Here is an 18,936-nt window from a genome sequence, read left to right as displayed (position 1 = left end):
ACATGTAGTATTCTCTTCATCAAAAGAATAATATGAATATAAACATTTGTCATGTATTCTTTCATGTTTGCTGCTATCTCATTTAAATCCGGTCTGCCTAATAAACTATGAAACTAGAGTGAGACAACAGCAAACACGGAAGAATATACATATCATGTCATGTTTACTTTCATATTATTCTTATGCCTAATAGTGATACAGTCAGAAATGAAGCACGGCACTTGACTAGATTTTTAAATCTAAGATGACTCTTAATTTCTGTGCAGAATGTAATGTACTAAAGAGGCGTCTGCAAGGATTTTCAAATGGAGAAACATTTTCGCTAAACTCTCATTCAGAACATCTTCTATCATACGCAGTCTATTATTTGGTTCTTGTTGATCATTATCAAAGAAAGCAGCAATGTAAGTAACAAAAAATAGCAGTCTCTTGCCATTGTTTCGCTAGTGAGACAATTCCTCTCTCTCTGTTGTTGTTTTTTAATTGTAAGCGGCGGTAGCGTCCACAAAAGCAAGCCATGCCGCGAGCGGCGACATGTTGTTAACGCTCATTATCAGAATGTGACAAACAATGCATGACACAGTACAGTAATGCATTTTCAGCTTAGAGTGATGTAAACACCTATAACAAAGAGAACGGCACTTATCAGATCAAAAAAATTAAGCAATCAATTCAGACTAGATGAAGCACGTGAAAAAGGAAGGATACCCGTATAAATACGGACGGAGCGCCTGATGCATAGCAATGGCTACCTGGTAAATCTTAACTGCTAAGCTTACGACTCGAACCAAACTACTGTAGCTCTATCGTCATTCATTCGACCTAAATGGTGTCTCATATTACAATGGACCAACTTTGTTTCGATTTGGAGGTGGGGCCTAAACCTTTTCTCTCCTCTTGAATTTCGAGTCTCAAATTTCAGGTGCGGCTTAGATTCGGGAAAATTTTTTTCCCTTTATTTCGAGTCTCATTTTTCAGGTGCGGCTTAGATTCGAGTGCGGCTTAGATTTGAGTAAATATGGTATACCTTTAGAAATGACTACAAAAATCAGAAAAAAATTGTTTTGGATAAATGAAATAAAATATAGGCTAACCTGAAAGTGTCAGTGACAGTAAGGGCATCATGGGTGGACGACGCCTTGTCCTGCCGCACTAGACGCACCCCCGAATGAGATACTGCCAGGTGCTGGACAGTCGGATGCTGATGACCACCCTGAAACAGATATCTCACATTCAGTGTCCAATTATAAAAAAGAATAATAATTCATTACAGAATTTACACAGCATATCACTGCAGCTGTTTAGGTAACACAACTGCATATTTTACCACTTTTTTTTTAAAGTGTCTATCACAAAGATAGCAGTTGTCGAACATGATCAAAAGGTACATTCAGAAATGTAACTGAATACTTGATCAAATTATGCAAAATAAATTTGAACAAAAAAAAAAAAAAAACATATTCGTTGTGTATTAGTGTTGTATTTTTGGTATTACATCTAAAGAGGCTCCTCCTTACATAAGCATGCTGTTGTGCTTTGCAGCTGTTTTTCCATTTCACCAGATCAAAAACTGTATTATTAAAAATAAACAAAAGTAAAGGAAGGCAATCAAGTGATGTATGGTCCATAGGTACAGATAAAGGCAAAGACTTCAATAGCTTTCGATCTTGCACTCTTCATCTAGTTTAAGAACACAAATGTGGTAACCCTATATTACAACTTGTATCACACTGACAACTTGCTGGGCATGAACATAAGAAAATGTGGGTCGCCAGCTCATCTTCTTATGATTCAACTTGCCCATGCTGGCACCTTGTGGTACAGTTCCAGCTTCTAGATGGCAACACAACCAAACAATGATAGCAGCATTGCATGAAGATCAGTGTGCACAACCAATAGACAGCACCACCTTGTGAGTCAGACTAGCAACCTACCTATTACAATTCTGGAATGAAGGGCACTCTTCCCCATTCTGCTACAGTTCATTGTATGCTCACGTGACTCCACTCTTGGCACTCTTGTTTAGACTCATCCCAGCTATGTACACATACTTTGTATGGAACTTACAGTCAATGATCTCATTAAAATGATTTGATTATTCTATGCTTACTTATTTGTGTGTGTCACTATACAAGTGGCGACAAATACAGTTCGTTATTTACATGGGTTTTTTCCAAGAAGTTTTACTCCAGCAGCAGCAGCTGGAAAGCCAGAAATGGTTGGAAATGCAGCAGCAGGGACACGCAGCCAATTTGGCTAGAATGTTACAGGCCTGTTAATGTGGGCATGAAATTTGCTGGCCTCTCTGCCATCTTTCCCCGCTTACAAAAACGCTGCCAAAAACTGGGAATCATATGAGAAATGCCTACTGCAACACTTCACCTCACAGACTTCAAGGTAATAGATGCCGAATTTCTTAAAGCTCTCAATCTATTGCGGATCTCTCCACTAATGTACCATTTGTTAGGCAAGTTAGCCCCCTTCAGGACCCTGCATCTCTGTCCTTCAACAAAATTTGTAGTGTGCTGACTTTTTATTATTGCAAATATACTCATGATTTCTGTAACAGTGGAATGTTATCAGTGCAGGAAACAACCTCATCAATCATATTGGACTTGGGCTGTGGAACTGCAAAGTTTAAGTCACAAGCATCGTTTCATTATGCTCAATTAAGGAATCTTATGCAGACATAATGGTTCAGGACACTATTACCAGTTTGGCCCCTGATAAAGAAATCTGCCATTGGGCACTGTAGTTTGAAGCCCCTCCTTAGAAGAAGTACTTAAGTTAGCACAAGCATCTGAAGTTTCCCGAACTGCAGGCCATATATTAGATTTCTAGGGTGATATGGCCACTGTCAACTCAGATGACAATAGGCACACGTGGTCCAGCATGCCTTCGGAGTAGGAAGTCATGGGACTACAGCACGCCACACTGCAAACATTCCACAAACACACACAGCCCGTGGTAGACGTTAATGTTGTTAGCCATGTATGTGGCAATTTTGTAATTGTTTCTAACAAACTGTTCATCGATGCGTGTATCAACGGTACGCCCCTTCAATTGGAAGTGGATACGGGCACGGCAGTATCGCTTTTGACCTCTGACACTTAACTGCTTTGCGATTTCCCTCCAATGCCTCCAGCTTCAGGCCATCTTGTCAGTTATAACCCGCAACAAATTCCTGTTCTTGGACAGTTTGTGGCACAGACCACAACTGTGATGAAGTTGTTTTCACAGGTCCCACAACTGAGGACCATCTTCACAACTTTCAGCTTCTGTTTCAGACCATGCAAGTCTCAAATGCAATTTGGATAAGTTAAACTTCTTACAATCCTCTATTAAACACCAGTGTATGTCAACGATAGTTCAGGTATACATGCCGACGTCGCAAGCTGAAGATGAACAGATAGAAAAAGTGTATGAGGATATTGAAAGGGTAATGCAGTATGTAAAGGGGGATGAAAATCTAATAGTCATGGGCGACTGGAATGCAGTTGTAGGGGAAGGAGTAGAAGAAAAGGTTACAGGAGAATATGGGCTTGGGACTAGGAATGAAAGAGGAGAAAGACTAATTGAGTTCTGTAACAAGTTTCAGCTAGTAATAGCGAATACCCTGTTCAAGAATCACAAGAGGAGGAGGTATACTTGGAAAAGGCCGGGAGATACGGGAAGATTTCAATTAGATTACATCATGGTCAGACAGAGATTCCGAAATCAGATACTGAATTGTAAGGTGTACCCAGGAGCAGATATAGACTCAGATCACAATATAGTAGTGATGAAGAGTAGGCTGAAGTTCAAGACATTAGTCAAGAAGAATCAATATGCAAAGAAGTGGGATACGGAAGTACTAAGGAATGACGAGATACGTTTGAAGTTCTCTAACGCTATAGATACAGCAATAAGGAATAGCGCTGTAGGCAGTACACTTGAAGAGGAATGGACATCTCTAAAAAGGGCCATCACACAAGTTGGGAAGGAAAACATAGGTACAAAGAAGGTAGCTGCGAAGAAACCATGGGTAACAGAAGAAATACTTCAGTTGATTGATGAAAGGAGGAAGTACAGACATGTTCCGGGAAAATCAGGAATACAGAAATACAAGTCGCTGCGGAATGAAATAAATAGGAAGTGCAGGGAAGCTAAGACGAAATGGCTGCAGGAAAAATGTGAAGACATTGAAAACGACATGATTGTCGGAAGGACCGACTCAGCATACAGGAAAGTCAAAACAACCTTTGGTGACATTAAAAGCAACGGTGGTAACATTAAGAGTGCAACGGGAATTCCACTGTTAAATGCAGAGGAGAGAGCAGATAGGTGGAAAGAATACATTGAAAGCCTCTATGAGGGTGAAGATTTGTCTGATGTGATAGAAGAAGAAACAGGATTCGATTTAGAAGAGATACGGGATCCAGTATTAGAATCGGAATTTAAAAGAGCTTTGGAGGACTTCGGTCAAATAACGCAGAAGGGATAGATAACATTCCATCAGAATTTCTAAAATCATTGGGGGAAGTGGCAACAAAACGACTATTCACGTTGGTGTGTAGAATATATGAGTCTGGCGACATACCATCTGACTTTCGGAAAAGCATCATCCACACAATTCCGAAGACGGCAAGAGCTGACAAGTGTGAGAATTATCGCACAATCAGCCTCACAGCTCATGCATCAAAGCTGCTTACAAGAATAATATACAGAAGAATGGAAAAGAAAATTGAGAATGCGCTAGGTGACGATCAGTTTGGCTTTAGGAAAAGTAAAGGGACGAGAGAGGCAATTCTGACGTTACGGCTAATAATGGAAGCAAGGCTAAAGAAAAATCAAGACACTTTCATAGGATTTGTCGACCTGGAAAAAGCGTTCGACAATATAAAATGGTGCAAGCTGTTCGAGATTCTGAAAAAAGTAGGGGTAAGCTATAGGGAGAGACGGGTCATATACAATATGTACAACAAGCAAGAGGGAATAATAAGAGTGGACGATCAAGAACGAAGTGCTCGTATTAAGAAGGGTGTAAGACAAGGCTGTAGCCTTTTGCCCCTTCTCTTCAATCTGTACATCGAGGAAGCAATGATGGAAATAAAAGAAAGGTTCAGGAGTGGAATTAAAATACAAGGTGAAAGGATATTAATGATACGATTCGCTGATGACATTGCTATCCTGAGTGAAAGTGAAGAAGAATTAAATGATCTGCTGAACGGAATGAACAGTCTAATGAGTACACAGTATGGTTTGAGAGTAAATCGGAGAAAGACAAAGATAATGAGAAGTAGTAGAAATGAGAACAGCGAGAAACTTAACATCAGGATTGATGATCACGAAGTCAATGAAGTTAAGGAATTCTGCTACCTAGGCAGTAAAATAACCAATGACGGACGGAGCAAGGAGGACATCAAAAGCAGACTCGCTATGGCAAAAAAGGCATTTCTGGCCAAGAGAAGTCTACTAATATCAAATACCGGCCTTAATTTGAGGAAGAAATTGCTGAGGATGTACGTCTGGAGTACAGCATTGTATGGTAGTGAAACATGGACTGTGGGAAAACCGGAACAGAAGAGAATCGAAGCATTTGAGATGTGGTGCTATAGACGAATGTTGAAAATTAGGTGGACTGATAAGGTAAGTAATGAGGAGGTTCTACGCAGAATTGGAGAGGAAAGGAATATGTGGAAAACACTGATAAGGAGAAGGGACAGGATAATAGGACATCTGCTAAGACATGAGGGAATGACTTCCATGGTACTAGAGGGAGCTGTAGAGGGCAAAAACTGTGGAGGAAGACAGAGATTGGAATACGTCAAGCAAATAATTGAGGACGTAGGTTGCAAGTGCTACTCTGAGATGAAGAGGTTAGCACAGGAAAGGAATTCGTGGCGGGCCACATCAAACCAGTCAGTAGACTGATGACCCAAAAAAAAAAAAAATGTCATTTGCCATCTGTGGATACAGTCAACAAACAGTCATATACCAGCTACTGAGGGCCTACTAAGTCCTACTAATGTGAAGAAGCTCCAGGCACTTTTTAGGCAAAGTCGCATATTACCACAAGTTCTTGCCACAAACATCTAGAGTAACATATCCTTTCAATCAATTGCTCAAGAACAGCGCCTCATTTGTTTGGAATCTTGACTGTGAACAACTATTTCATAAATTGAAAGATAGTCTGCATTCCACCCCATGCCTGGCCACATACCAGCCCTGTCGCCAGCTTGTTGTGGCTACTGACGCATCACAGTACGATGTGGGAGCCGTGTTGTCTCAATGCAACAGATGGTTCAGAACTGCCCAATGCTTTTGCCTCAAAAATGTTCAAGTCAGCACAGAAGAATTACTCGCAAATTGGGAAGGAGGCCCTCACCATTGTTTATGCTCTCAAGAAGTTTCATGTGTTTCTCTATGGTGTCAAATTCCACCTGGTTATGGATCATCAACCTTTAGATTCCCTCTTTAGCCTCGATACACATCTGTCAGACAAGATGGCACACAGACTTCAATGGTCGGCTCTGTTCCTCAATAGTTTTCACTCCAAGATCCACCCACCCAATGGCTCAGCACTCTAGTGCCGATGCCCTTTCTCACCTTCCTATGGATTAGCCACTGAAACAAGAACTGAGGTGATAAACATGGCGAGACAACAACAATGCAGGAACACTCCAAACAACGACAGTAGAAATCTCAACACATGGAACTGGAATGCAGTACGACCGAGATGCACATGTGGACTATGGCGAGTACCAGACTGCCGGGATAGAGTTGCAAGTCTGCCTAAATACCTGACTACGGTAAATGTGATTAGCTGTGGACTTCACATGGTACAGAGGCTCGCGGCGCAGGTGCGCGCTGGAGTACAGAGATCTCTAGTGGGTGTCCAGGTCCATACCCTCTGGCACACATTCAACTTCTGCACATTCCGACATCAAATCCCCCCCCCCCCCCCCCCAAACCTGTGTGTAGGGGTGAAAACGCCCCAGTGGTGCTGTGGTGGGCGGAAAGAGGGAATGGAGGGAGGCCTTGTGGCATCGATTTCCAGCAGTGGGGTGGGTGGGCCGTCCGTGGAATCCATCGAAACGTCATCGGAGGGCAGGGCATCACACGGCGTCTCCATCATTGTGGATGCGGGAAGGAGTGCCAACAGCCGGTGGCAGCAAGGCCAACTCGAGGGCCTCATGCACACCAGAAGGGGGCGGGGGGTTGGGGGACATGAGATGCCACGAAGGGGAACGAGGCTCGAGTTGGTTATGGTGGCGGCGCTCGAGGCCTTTCTGTGTCTGTACCGATGTCCCACATCGCCCATGGGCTGCAACTACTGTGGCAGGAGCCCAAGCAGCCTTGCCCCCATAAGAGCCGGCCCACACAGACGAGGTGCGATAAATGCTCAGGAATAAGGTGAGAGCCAACATGGTGGTGGAGGATTTGACTGCTTTTGTCAGCTGTTGTATAAATGTCCTGACCAGCCATTCCTCTGTGCCACTGAAGGACGGATGAAACAGTAGGGGGCAGATGTGTTCGATACTGTTGGCCTCACAGAATGCATGGAAGGAGGCTGCCATGAATTGGGGGTCATTATTGGAGACCAAGGTACGAGGTAGGCCTTCGATGGCGAGAACCTGAGTGAAGGCAGTGAGTGTGGCATCAGTTATGGCGGACGCCATGCGTACCACGTAAGGATATCTGGAGTATGCACCCACAATGACTAACCACATTTACCCCAAGGACAGGCCCACAAAATCGAGATGGATGTGGTCCCAGCGCCGGGGAGGCGTGGGCCAGGGAGCAAATGATTGCAGCGGGTTGGCCTGGTGACGCACAAACACCATGCACCCACGGGCCAAGCATTCGATGTCGCCATTGATGCCAGGCCAATACATATGTCGCCGAGCCAGTGCCTTCATATGGGACATCCCTCAGTGTCCACGATGTAGCAAGCGCAAATCAGGTGGGATGACTGCCCAATGCGTGTCAGCTTCTGCGGCCAGCAGAAGGACACCCACCACAACTGAGAGCCTGTGGGAGAGGTGCCACCAGGGGCTGAAATCAGTTTTCAACCAGGAAGTCAGATAGGTGGGCCAACCGTGGGTCACGTAGTGGAGAACCTGACACAGAATGGGGTCCCATCGTGCGGCAGAGGCGACCTATGCAGCCATGACAGGAAAGCCATTCAGTGTACCTTGGCAGGCCCTATCAATGTGAAAGCAGAAGAGGACTTCCTGCTGGTTGAACTCAAAATCAGTGCCCGAGGGGAGACATGGCAAGGCATTGGCGTTGGAGTGTTGAGAGATGGGCTTATATCAGGCCGCCTGGAGTGGCCAAGTGGTCTAAGCCATCAAGTCACGCACTGCACGGCCCCTCCCGCCGGAGGTTCGAGCCCTCCCTTGGGCATGTGTGTGTGTGTGTGTGTGTGTGTGTGTGTGTGTGTGTGTTGTTCTTAGTATAAGTTAGTTTAAGTAGTGTGTAAGTCTAGGGACCAAACTAAGCAGTTTGGTCCCTTAGGATTTCACACACATTTGAACAATTGCTTATATCGAATAACGGAAGTGTAATTGCGTGCCCAGCTCTGGAGACATTGAGCAGTTCGCCTAGGGAGGTGTGTTTGTGTGTGGGCCAAAGAAGGTAACCAAAGACCTGCGATCAGTGAAGAGAGTGAACGTCATCCCAAACAGGTAGATGTGGAACTTCTGAACGGCAAACACAATCGCCAGAGCTCTTTCTCAATCTGAGAACAGTTCCTCTGTGTTGGAGATAGTATCTTGGGGCGCATATGCTATGGGCTGTTCTGAGCCATTCGCATTACTGTGAGCCAGGACAGCACCAATAGCACAGGCTGAAGCATCAGTGGTCTGGAGAGAAGCGGGTCAGGCAAGGGGCAGACTTGAGCATAGTTTCCAAGTGGAGAAAAGCTTGATCACAAGCAGGAGTCCTGTTGAACAGCACTGCTTTGTGATGCAAATGATTGAGGAGCTGTGCAACATTAGCAGCCTGGGGTAAAATACTTTAAGTAGTAGTTAATCTTGCCCAAAAAAACCTAGAGGTCAGATAAATCCTTGAGGTGGGGAAGGGCATTGATGGTCACGACGTTGTGATCCGATGGATGAATGCCTTCTTTGCTGAGCCAGTACCCCAGGTATTCAACTACTGGTTGAAAGAAACTACACTTTTCCAGCCAACAGCATAAGCCTGTGGCCTGCAGTGCGTGAAATAAGGTATTGAGGTTGTGCAAATACCCGTGGCGTGTACAGCTTCAGTGACCAAGATGTCACTGAGATAATTGACACAAGCTAGGATGGACTGTGTGAGCTGCTCCAGGTACCTCTGGAAAATGGCTGGCACTGAGGAAATGCCAAATGGAAAGCACTTGTATTTATATAATCTGAAAGGCATGATGAAGACCACGATGTCCTGGGATTTCTCATCTAAGGGCAATTGGTGGTAAGCCTCTGCCAGGTCGCCATGCACAAGTTTGGTGAGAAGGTCTTCCTGTCTGGGAATGGGATAAATTTCAACAAGGGACCGTGCATTGCTTGTAACTCCGAAATCCCCACATAGACGAAGGCAGCCATTGGGTTTCCTGATCACCACCGACAGGGTCACCCATGCACTTGCCTTCATGCGCTTGATGATGCCAACAGCCTGCAGTCAATCGAGCTCTGGCTTGAGTGCTGGACGTAACGTCCACATTCAAAATACAGAGCTTGAGGAACAACTTTTGCGTCAATGGGGTGTCCAGTGGGATGACTGACTGCAGTGTGTGCACGATATCCTGATATCCCATCGGTGAGGGGCGGGAGTGGGTTGAGAAACTGTGACAGACAGATTGGCGATGGCCTTCTTTCTGAAAGAGCATGCACGTCTTCCAGCGATGGAAACAGTCTGCGTGAGAGTGGGTGGAAAAGCACTGTGGCGGCTCCGAAGCCACAGAACCGCCAGACAAGGAGGAGTCTCAACAACGTTGCTCTCTGTGGGCTGTACCACGCCAATGGTGCAAGGGAGGTGCCGCAGGGAGGACTCTACTGTCGCCACCTGTGGCCTCACCATGATATGCTCATTCACCACTTGTGCAATTTCAAAGGACTGGGCTTGTGCAGAATGTCTTCTGGCATGGGGTTATCGAGTTTCAACGCATCCTTCCAGACCTCTGGATTGGGGGCCAAGTGAATGATAACATCGCAAATCAAGGAGTCTGCATACAACGCCTTGCAACACTGATTGGTGCAAATGAAGTCGCATTTGTGGCTGAGACCCTGCAAGTCCGTGATCCAAGAATGGTATGACTGGCCAGGCTGTTTATGGTACTTGTGGAACTCAAGCTGAGACGCCCCAATATGGTAAAGCTGGCAAGAGTAATTAGTCAGCAGCCCACATATCTTGTGAAAGGAGAGAGCCACAGGGTTGAACAATGGTGCCAACTTGCGGAGCAGAAAGAATGTGTCTAGTGAAGTCCAGGACAAGAAGAGCGACTGCTGTAGGGATGCAGGTATGTTTCCCAGTCTTCTTTAGCATCGTCAAAGGGCAGCAATGACAGCAGTCATAGGGAAGCATCAGAAACCAGGACACCTGGGAGCTGGTGTGGGAGTGCGTCCCATGCCATGACTTTGTCTGTCAGCAACTGCAAGGATTGCTGTAAGACATCTAACTGGTGCTGCTGCTGCTGCATAAGCTGCTGCTGTTGCTCCAGGAGAAGACAGACGAACTTAGCCTCCATGCTATCAAACCTTTTACCTCATTGCGAATGATATAGCCATGAGCGGTGCTCTCAGCAGAGAATGGAGATACGAAGCTGCCAAGCGGGGAAGCCACAGACATGACAGATGAACAAGTAGGGAATGGCAGACCTATGACTGATCAGGACACAACCCAAGGCAAGCAAGCAAGAGCTGAGGTGATAAACACGGTGAGACAACAACAATGCAGGAACACTCCAAACAATGACAGTAGGTACCTGAACACATGGAACTGGAATGCAGTACGGCCGAGGTGCACACGTGGACTATGGCGAGTACCAGACTGCCGGGAAAGTACCACATCATCATCCTCATAGTCAGTTATCTGCTATATTAGCAGGTCCTTTGCCTCTCCATTTTCTGCGATCCATTGCTTCCTTCTTAAGGCTGCTGTATGTTGTACCATCCATCATGTCATCCAGTATCTGGAATCTCTTCCTTCCTCACTTCCTTTTCCCTTCTACATAACCTTCTAAAACTGTTTTTAAAAGTCCGTCATTCTTTCTTAATATATGCCCAATCCAATTTCTTTTTCTTCTGTTTATTACATCTAGTAACTGTCTTCAAGTGAGCTTCTTATTTCTGTAGAGAAAATGTGGAGAAGGGAGGAGATTCCATATTTGTCAAAAACTGTTTTGATTTCATGAATATTGATATTAATAAATTTTGCTCAGAGCATCACTTAGAAGTTTGTGCAACAGAAGTAGTATTGCATAATAAGTCCTTTATAATATTAGGTATATACAGATCACCTAGAGGAAATTTTAACTTCTTCATAAAATATCTGGAAGCCCTGCTGTTCCATCTCATAGTAAAAAACAAGGAAATAGTGGTTGTCGGGGATTTCAGTGTTGATTTATTGAACAACTCTGTCAGTGAACAATTATTGCAGTCAGTAACACTATCACTCAATTTAGCTCCTACTGTGAACTTTGCTACTAGGATCTGTAAATGCTCTGAGAGTGCTTTGTAGACAAATTTAGTGCCACATGTCTGCCTAAATACCTGACCAAAGGAGACGCGATTGGCTGCAGACTTCACGTGGCACGGAGAGTGGCGACCTCACACGGTGAGGCTTGTGGCACAGGTGCGTGCCGGAGCACACATACTCTTAGTGGGTATCCAGGTCCATACCCTCTGGTGAGCATTCAACTTCCGTGCCTTCCGACACCAGAGGGAGCTAACTGAAATTGCATTTAAGCATGCCTAAACACTTGCAAGCAATGTCCAGTGGAAAGTGTTTTTGGTCACTGGTTAACAGGCACAGCTCACTTAGAGCTGACAGATTTGTCATGGCCTCAATTTTGTACCATATGTTGCGAACATGACCTTTCACTGTCACTGAGTTTATATATTTTCAGTCCTCATTAGCTGATAACCACACTATGAATTTTTTTCTGTTATGTTGTTGCTCATATAGGTTTTTAGACATTTTCAATGTGCAGCATCTTCAACAGGCAAACAAGCACACTTAAATTTAGCACAATATGTTTTCTAACCATCTGCAACTAAAGAAAAGAATATTTAATCTCAAACATAACATGTCTCTTATATTCCTTGCAATTAAACTTTTTAAATGAAGTTCTTCACTGAAGTTACGCTTAAACATGTCTAAACACTTATGACCAATGTTCAGAGGAAAGTTGTTACGCCACTGGTTAACTGATACAGTTCCCTTAGAGCAGATTTGTTATGTCCAAAATTTTGTACCATATGTGGTGTACATGAGCGATCAATGGCGGTGAGTTTATGTATTTTTAATTCACATAAACTGATTACCACAGAACAGATTTTTTCCTTGTTATCTCATTGTTCATACAGGTTTCTGGACATCCTGAATGTGCAGGATCTTCAATTGGCACACAAGCACACTTAAATGGAACTGGAAGAGGATGACGTCCTATTCCAGTGGAAGTTACTGACGAGGTTGCTGTTGCTGTAACTGACCATGCAGCACATGGCCCGGGTAGTGTTAGCGGTCATGCAGAGTCATGAGAGCTGTCCATCCCATCTTCAACAGTACAGAAAATTTTGAAGTCAATTTTACACTGGTACCTGTACAAGATCCACATGATGCTTCAGCTGAAACCTCATACTTTGCAGCAACACTCTGCATTTGCTCTTCAGTTTCTGGCATGGATGGAAGTTGATGATATGTGACCTAGCAGTATGTTATGGAGTGATGAGACATATTTTAAATGCAGGGCGCAGTGATTACACAGAACTGATGAATTTGGGGCACTGTTAAACCACATGTTGTGCATGAAGAGTCACTGCACTCACTGTATGTGATGTTTGGATTCACAAGCGACTTTACCCTCAGTCCATTGTTCTTTGAAGAGAATGCACCCAGAGGACCTGTCAGGTGTACTGTGATGTCTGCAAGTTATCGAGATCTCCTTGTACAGCAAGTGATTCCTGCTTTGGAAGAGAGCAGCTGTGTGGAAACCACTGTTGTCATGCAAGATGAGGCAACACCTCATGCCGTTCACCCAGTGAAAGATCTGCTTAATGCAACTTTACAAGAATACTATCACCAGAGGTTTCCCAATGGATGACCTGCAAGACCATCTGATCTGAATCCATGTGACATTTGGCTCTGGGGATATCTAAATGAACATGTTTACCAGTAACATTTTCAGTCTCTACCTGATCTGAAGGCCAATATACAGGAACACATTGCTCAGATTCCACCAGAACTGCTGTGAGCAACTGTTGATCATGTCATTTTACAGGTGCAGCACAGCATCAATGTCTCTGGTGCTCATACTGAGTAAATTATGTAAGTGATGGTTAAGAATAAAATAAACATTTTGCCTTTGTCACTTGTTTAGCTTTCCTACCCATGTCCCATTCCTAATGCATTACATAAGGAAATATTTCTATACGTATTTTTAACATTCAGAGCACCAGATTTGAATCTGGTGGGCAAAATTGGAACTATTTTTTTCCAGTGTAAATCAGTTCTGCATTAATACATTAGAATATAAGGGCGTTCAAAAAGAAATGAGCAGGAGTCTGGAATGCACAAACCAGTGACAGGAGGGTAATATCGTGGCATACGTAACGAGGTGTGGTTCCAACTAGAGAGTTTAAAGCCCGTCCCTAGAGGGCTTACGTGCACGTCACTTGACTATACAGAGACAGCAACAGCACGCATCAATCATCCAACACTAACATTCGCATGCAAACGGTGACATTGAGGCATCAAATGAAGAGCAAAGAGGTGTTGTTCATTTTCTGACAGCAGAAGGAGTAGGAGGAATGGACATTCATTAATGAATGTCACAAGTGTACAGCGAACACTGCATGTCCCCTGCAAGGGTCAGGGTGTGGCACAAGCGCTTCAGGAAAGGATGGGTGTCGTCAGCTGATGATGCACGGTCTGTAGCATGAAACTACACTTCCGATGACATCGTCCAGCTGGTGGATGCACTCATTACCCAGGACCACTGAGTGACAGTGAAAGCCATAGCTGCCATGGTCAGATTGAGTGTCGGAAGTGTTCAGACTATCATGAAGGAATGACTGCACACGTGCAAAGTGTGTGCCAAATAGGTGCCCCACAGTCTTCAACCACGCCAGGAGGCATGTTGAATGGCCCACTGTCTTGCTCATCTGCAGCACTATGCTCGGGAAGGGAATGCATTCCTGGCACGAGTGGTGGCTGGAGATGAGTCATGGTGTCATCACTTGGAACCAGAATCAAAACGACAAAGTCTCCAGTGTCAGCATCCAGGGTCATCACCACCCAAAAAAGCCGAGGCCATCCACATGAGTGCAGGAAGTTTATGCTGATGTTCTTCTTTGACCAAAATGGCCCCCTTCTGATTCATTTCCTGCAGCACGGGACAACAGTGAATGCCCAGTGTTACTCGCAAGCTTTGAACACCCTTCGCCAAGTGATCAAATCAAAACGACCAGGCAATCTCACCTGTGGGATCATTCTGTTCCATGACAATGGAAAATCTCATACGGCCAACAGTCACGGCATTCCTGCAGAAATTCAAATGGTAGGGTCTCGGTCACCCTCCATACAGACCAGACCTCTCTGCCTGCTATTACACCATTTTCTGTCCCATTAAAAAGGCTCTGAGAGGCAAATGATTCACCTCAGACGACGACGTCCAGCGGAACGTGCAGATCTGGCCAACATCGCAGCCCCGGGAATTTTGTGATACAGCCTTTCACCATCTTGTGTCACAGTGGGATAAGTGTCTCAACAGCCACGGTTAATACTTCTAACATACAAGTACTGGTTTCTGTAATTATGCATCTGGCTCACTTCTTTTTGAATGCCCCTTATATCTAACACATTTTGCTGCCATATGATAATTGCAGCTCACATTGTAACTCTGTGAGTAGCTGCATTTTAATTGTAGCCACCTGGTACCTAATTGAGATTTTGATATAGTATTTTATCTTCAGAAATAGGTAAGACTCACATAATTGCTATTTATGCATTTGTACATTGACCTGAGCAGTGATACTACTTGTTTAGGTTGAATTTAAATTTCAGTGCATGATTTTTACACATATACAAGTCACATATTCGTGCTTTATTCAAATACTGAAACAGCTTTATCAAGCCAAAGGGAAAAGCACTCCGTCTCCAGGCCACAAGTGGCCCATTGGGACCATCAGACTGCCATGTCAGCCTCAGGTGAGGATGCGGATAGGAGGGGTGTGTGGTCAGCACACTGCTCTCCCAGACGTTATGATGGTTTTCTTTGACCGGAGCCACTACTATTCGGTCAAGTAGCTCCTCGATTGGCATCACGAGGCTGAGTGCACCCCAAAAAATGGCAACAGCTCATGATGGTCTGGATGGTCACCCATCCAAATGCCGGCCACACCCGACAGCGCTCAACTTCGATGATCTGATGGGAACCGGTGTATCCACTGCGGCAAGGCCGTTGCCAAGCCAAAGGGAGATAAGTCAATTTCCATTCTTTATCTTGTCTAGTGAAACAATATCTGCCAAGGGGTATATTCCACTGACACTACTTTTTGTTTATTTGTATATAGGGCATAGAGTACTTATGTGCTGTTTCGTAAGTTATATTATCAATCTGCAGTAGGGCAAATCAACACAGTACACCTGCTGAACGGATTGTCCATAGCTTTGGTTCACACACATCGAAAGCCATTTTGTCACCACTGGACTATTGCAAGACTCCAATAAATATGCACCTGTGGTGGTACTACTGGACAGCCACTCCACCAGAGGTTAGAGATGTCATCACAAAACTGCCTGCCTCTGGAAAGTATGAGTAACTAAAAGATGAGCTCATTCTGTGGATTTTCCTCTCTAGCATGTAACAATTAGCACAATCTTTGCAGAGGGAACAAATTGGCAAAAGGAAGTCATCACAGTTCCTGTGACACTTCTGCACCTTGGTCAGACCGGACAACCCAGACCCACTCCTGTGCTCCATGTGAATATTTCACTTGCTGGAATTGCATCACAACCTGTTCTCGGTAATGCAGAGGCAAACTTAAGTGATATGGCAGAGATCATGGACAAAGTATTGGAGGCTGCCACTCCACAGGTATTTAATACAACAGCTGCCAGAAACAGACTGGACTACATCGAGCTTTCATCTCAAAAAGTTGGCATGGCATGTTACAGCCCTTTAATATATACAAATCACAAGACCGCATTCCATCACAGGGAGAACATAACATGTGCTCCTCATCCTCACCAGACTGAACCAATGTATTTACCACCGTGGTTTTGTAACCAGGACACTTAAGTGCAGATCACTGTGTTCGTGTGTGGAAAACAAAAGACACCATCCTACCACACCCTTTGAGCAAGTCTGCCAGCATCTTCAACGTGGACAGCTATCATAACATTTAGTGATCACAGGCAGGACCATTGAGGTGCAGTTTCTAGTGGATACTGGGTCAGATGTGTGGGTTTCCACTTACTATGGCAACCGTGAACACATGAAAATTACAACTTAGCAGTTCCAAATAAATCACTCACAACTACATATGGACTCGTGAGTCTGGACATCTGTTAAGATAGTCACTGAAGTTGCGATTTATATTGCAGATGTGACTTACACTTTATCGGACTAGACTTCTTGTCCTATGACATCATACTTGATGTGAGGAACACTACCATTTTGGACAAGTCACATCATTGAAGGTTTCATGACAGTCCACACAGCGCAGCAACCTGTTGGTACCCTTCCTTGCCACACTGCTGCCACTGGTGTGCCAAATGAAAAAGTTCCATCAGTTATGCGACCCCTGGAGTGTCGCCATCACCCTACCACTAAACAGTGAATCACATCAGGATCACATCTCGTATTCCAGTTCTGTCACGGCCCAGACAGATGGACCCCAACAAACTCCACATCACAAAAGCAGAATTCAATGCAATGACCCAAGCAAGCACTGCATGAGCATCAGAAAGCAATTGGGATCCTCCCCCTCATCCAGTACCAAAATAACTGGACAGATGGTGCCCCTGTGGTGATTATAGAGGACCCAATATTAGGAAGATTTCTGGCTGGTATCCTGTGCACCACTTCACAAATTTTGTATGTCAAATGGCGGGATGCATTGATAACTCAACACTGAACACAGTAAAAGCCTACAACCAAATGTCTGTGGCAACAGATGACATTCCTAAAACTATACCCGGGCCACTGAAACATCGCACTTGACGTTTGCGTATGAAGTTGGCAGCATAACAGAGTAACAAGTGAAGAACGATAGGCGCTAGGCATTCAGCGTGGGGCGCCAGCCAATCACAGTGCAGTGAGCACTGCTGTTACTCACGTGCTGTGACATCAAAGTTCCCGCGTTGCCGGCTTTGTTTAGTGAATGTGTATACAACGTGAATTGTATGTTGTTTACTGTGTGTTTTCATTGTACTGTGTGGTATATCATTGTGACTTTTGTTATGTTGTGAGTTTACATACTTGGAAAATGACACCGAAAAGACTTCGTTCACCTGGTGACAATCCTTTGCGTCGAGGGGTGCCGCTAAACAGCCAGGCACTGGAGTTGCTACGCAGAACTCGTGAGTTTTACGAGCAGGAGAAAAACTACGTAAGCATTCATGGACAGCCATCAATTCCTGCCGACAAAGTGGTGGAACGTACGTTGGAAACTCTTGGTATTAGTGCAAGAACCGTAGTAAGTAAGGGAGTATTACTACAAAACTTGGAAGATACTGAAGTGAGCCATAATGATTCCGAGCTGTCTGGATCAAATAACACATTTTTATCAACCCCGGGAAAGAAGAAAAAGTGGCCTAGTCCTATCACAGTTTTAGATTCTTTCCAGACTGATGCAGTTCGTAGGCATGTTTATGCTTACTACAGCAGAAAAGAGTATCCGACTGTAGCTAAGTTATTAATCTCTTTAAAAGAAAGTGAACTCTTCAGTGGTGGTAAAACATCACTAAAAATTGTGCTAAAAAATATGGGTTTCCGTTACAAAACGCTAGATGGACGCAAAGTACTGTTAGAGAGAGCACATATTGTTACCACTCGTAGCATTTTCTCGCACAAAATTGTGGGCAGAGACATTCATTACATAATTTGGCTAGACGAAACGTGGGTTAATGCCGGGAAAGCTGTCAGTAAATGTTGGACGGATAACACACCCAGCAGTAGCGGCCATCAGTCGATGGGAAGAGGAGCTAGATTAATTGTGGTCCATGCAGGCTCCTCCAGTGGTTTTGTCCCTGACGCACTTTTAGTTTTTAGATCAAAAAAGACTGGTGATTACAATGAAGATATGGACCACACACGATTTGTTGAGTGGTTCAGGAACCTTTTAAAACAATTTCCTGTCCCTACAACAACTGTAATGGACAATGCTCCATATCATTCGGTGATACAGAACAAAGCCCCAACCACAAATGATCAGAAAGAAGTTATGGTCCAGTGGTTACAGGCTCAAAATATTGCAACGGATATGAGTATGACAAAGGTTCTGTTATATTCTCTTGTTAAAGAAAATAAGCCTACGACACCTACATATGTAGTAGACGAAATTGCCAAGGAGCAGGGTCATACTGTAATAAGGCTGCCACCATATCACTGACATTTCAACCCTATTGAGTTAATATGGAGTGCTGTAAAAATGTATGTAAGGAAAAACAACAAGTCCTTTACAATAACAGGTGGAAAAGCTGTTGCGTGAAGCTCTTGTGACTGTGGATGCAGCCTCATGGAGAAAAAAA

The 18,936-nt window shown here is 44.3% G+C and overlaps 1 protein-coding gene across 1 annotated transcript in view; it reads right to left on the bottom strand.

Annotated features, from left to right (window-relative positions):
• LOC124589362 (unconventional myosin-XV) overlaps positions 1-18,936 on the bottom strand; it is a 931,914-nt gene that overhangs the window by 199,192 nt on the left and 713,786 nt on the right. The window contains exon 47 of the mRNA XM_047131550.1: positions 1,095-1,213. Coding sequence (XP_046987506.1) covers positions 1,095-1,213 — 119 coding nt within the window. The remainder of the gene's footprint in view (positions 1-1,094; positions 1,214-18,936) is intronic.

Source organism: Schistocerca americana, chromosome 2 (assembly GCF_021461395.2).
Source record: "Schistocerca americana isolate TAMUIC-IGC-003095 chromosome 2, iqSchAmer2.1, whole genome shotgun sequence".
Classification (NCBI taxonomy): Eukaryota; Metazoa; Arthropoda; class Insecta; order Orthoptera; family Acrididae; genus Schistocerca; species Schistocerca americana.
This window is presented reverse-complemented; position numbering and strand designations above follow the sequence as displayed.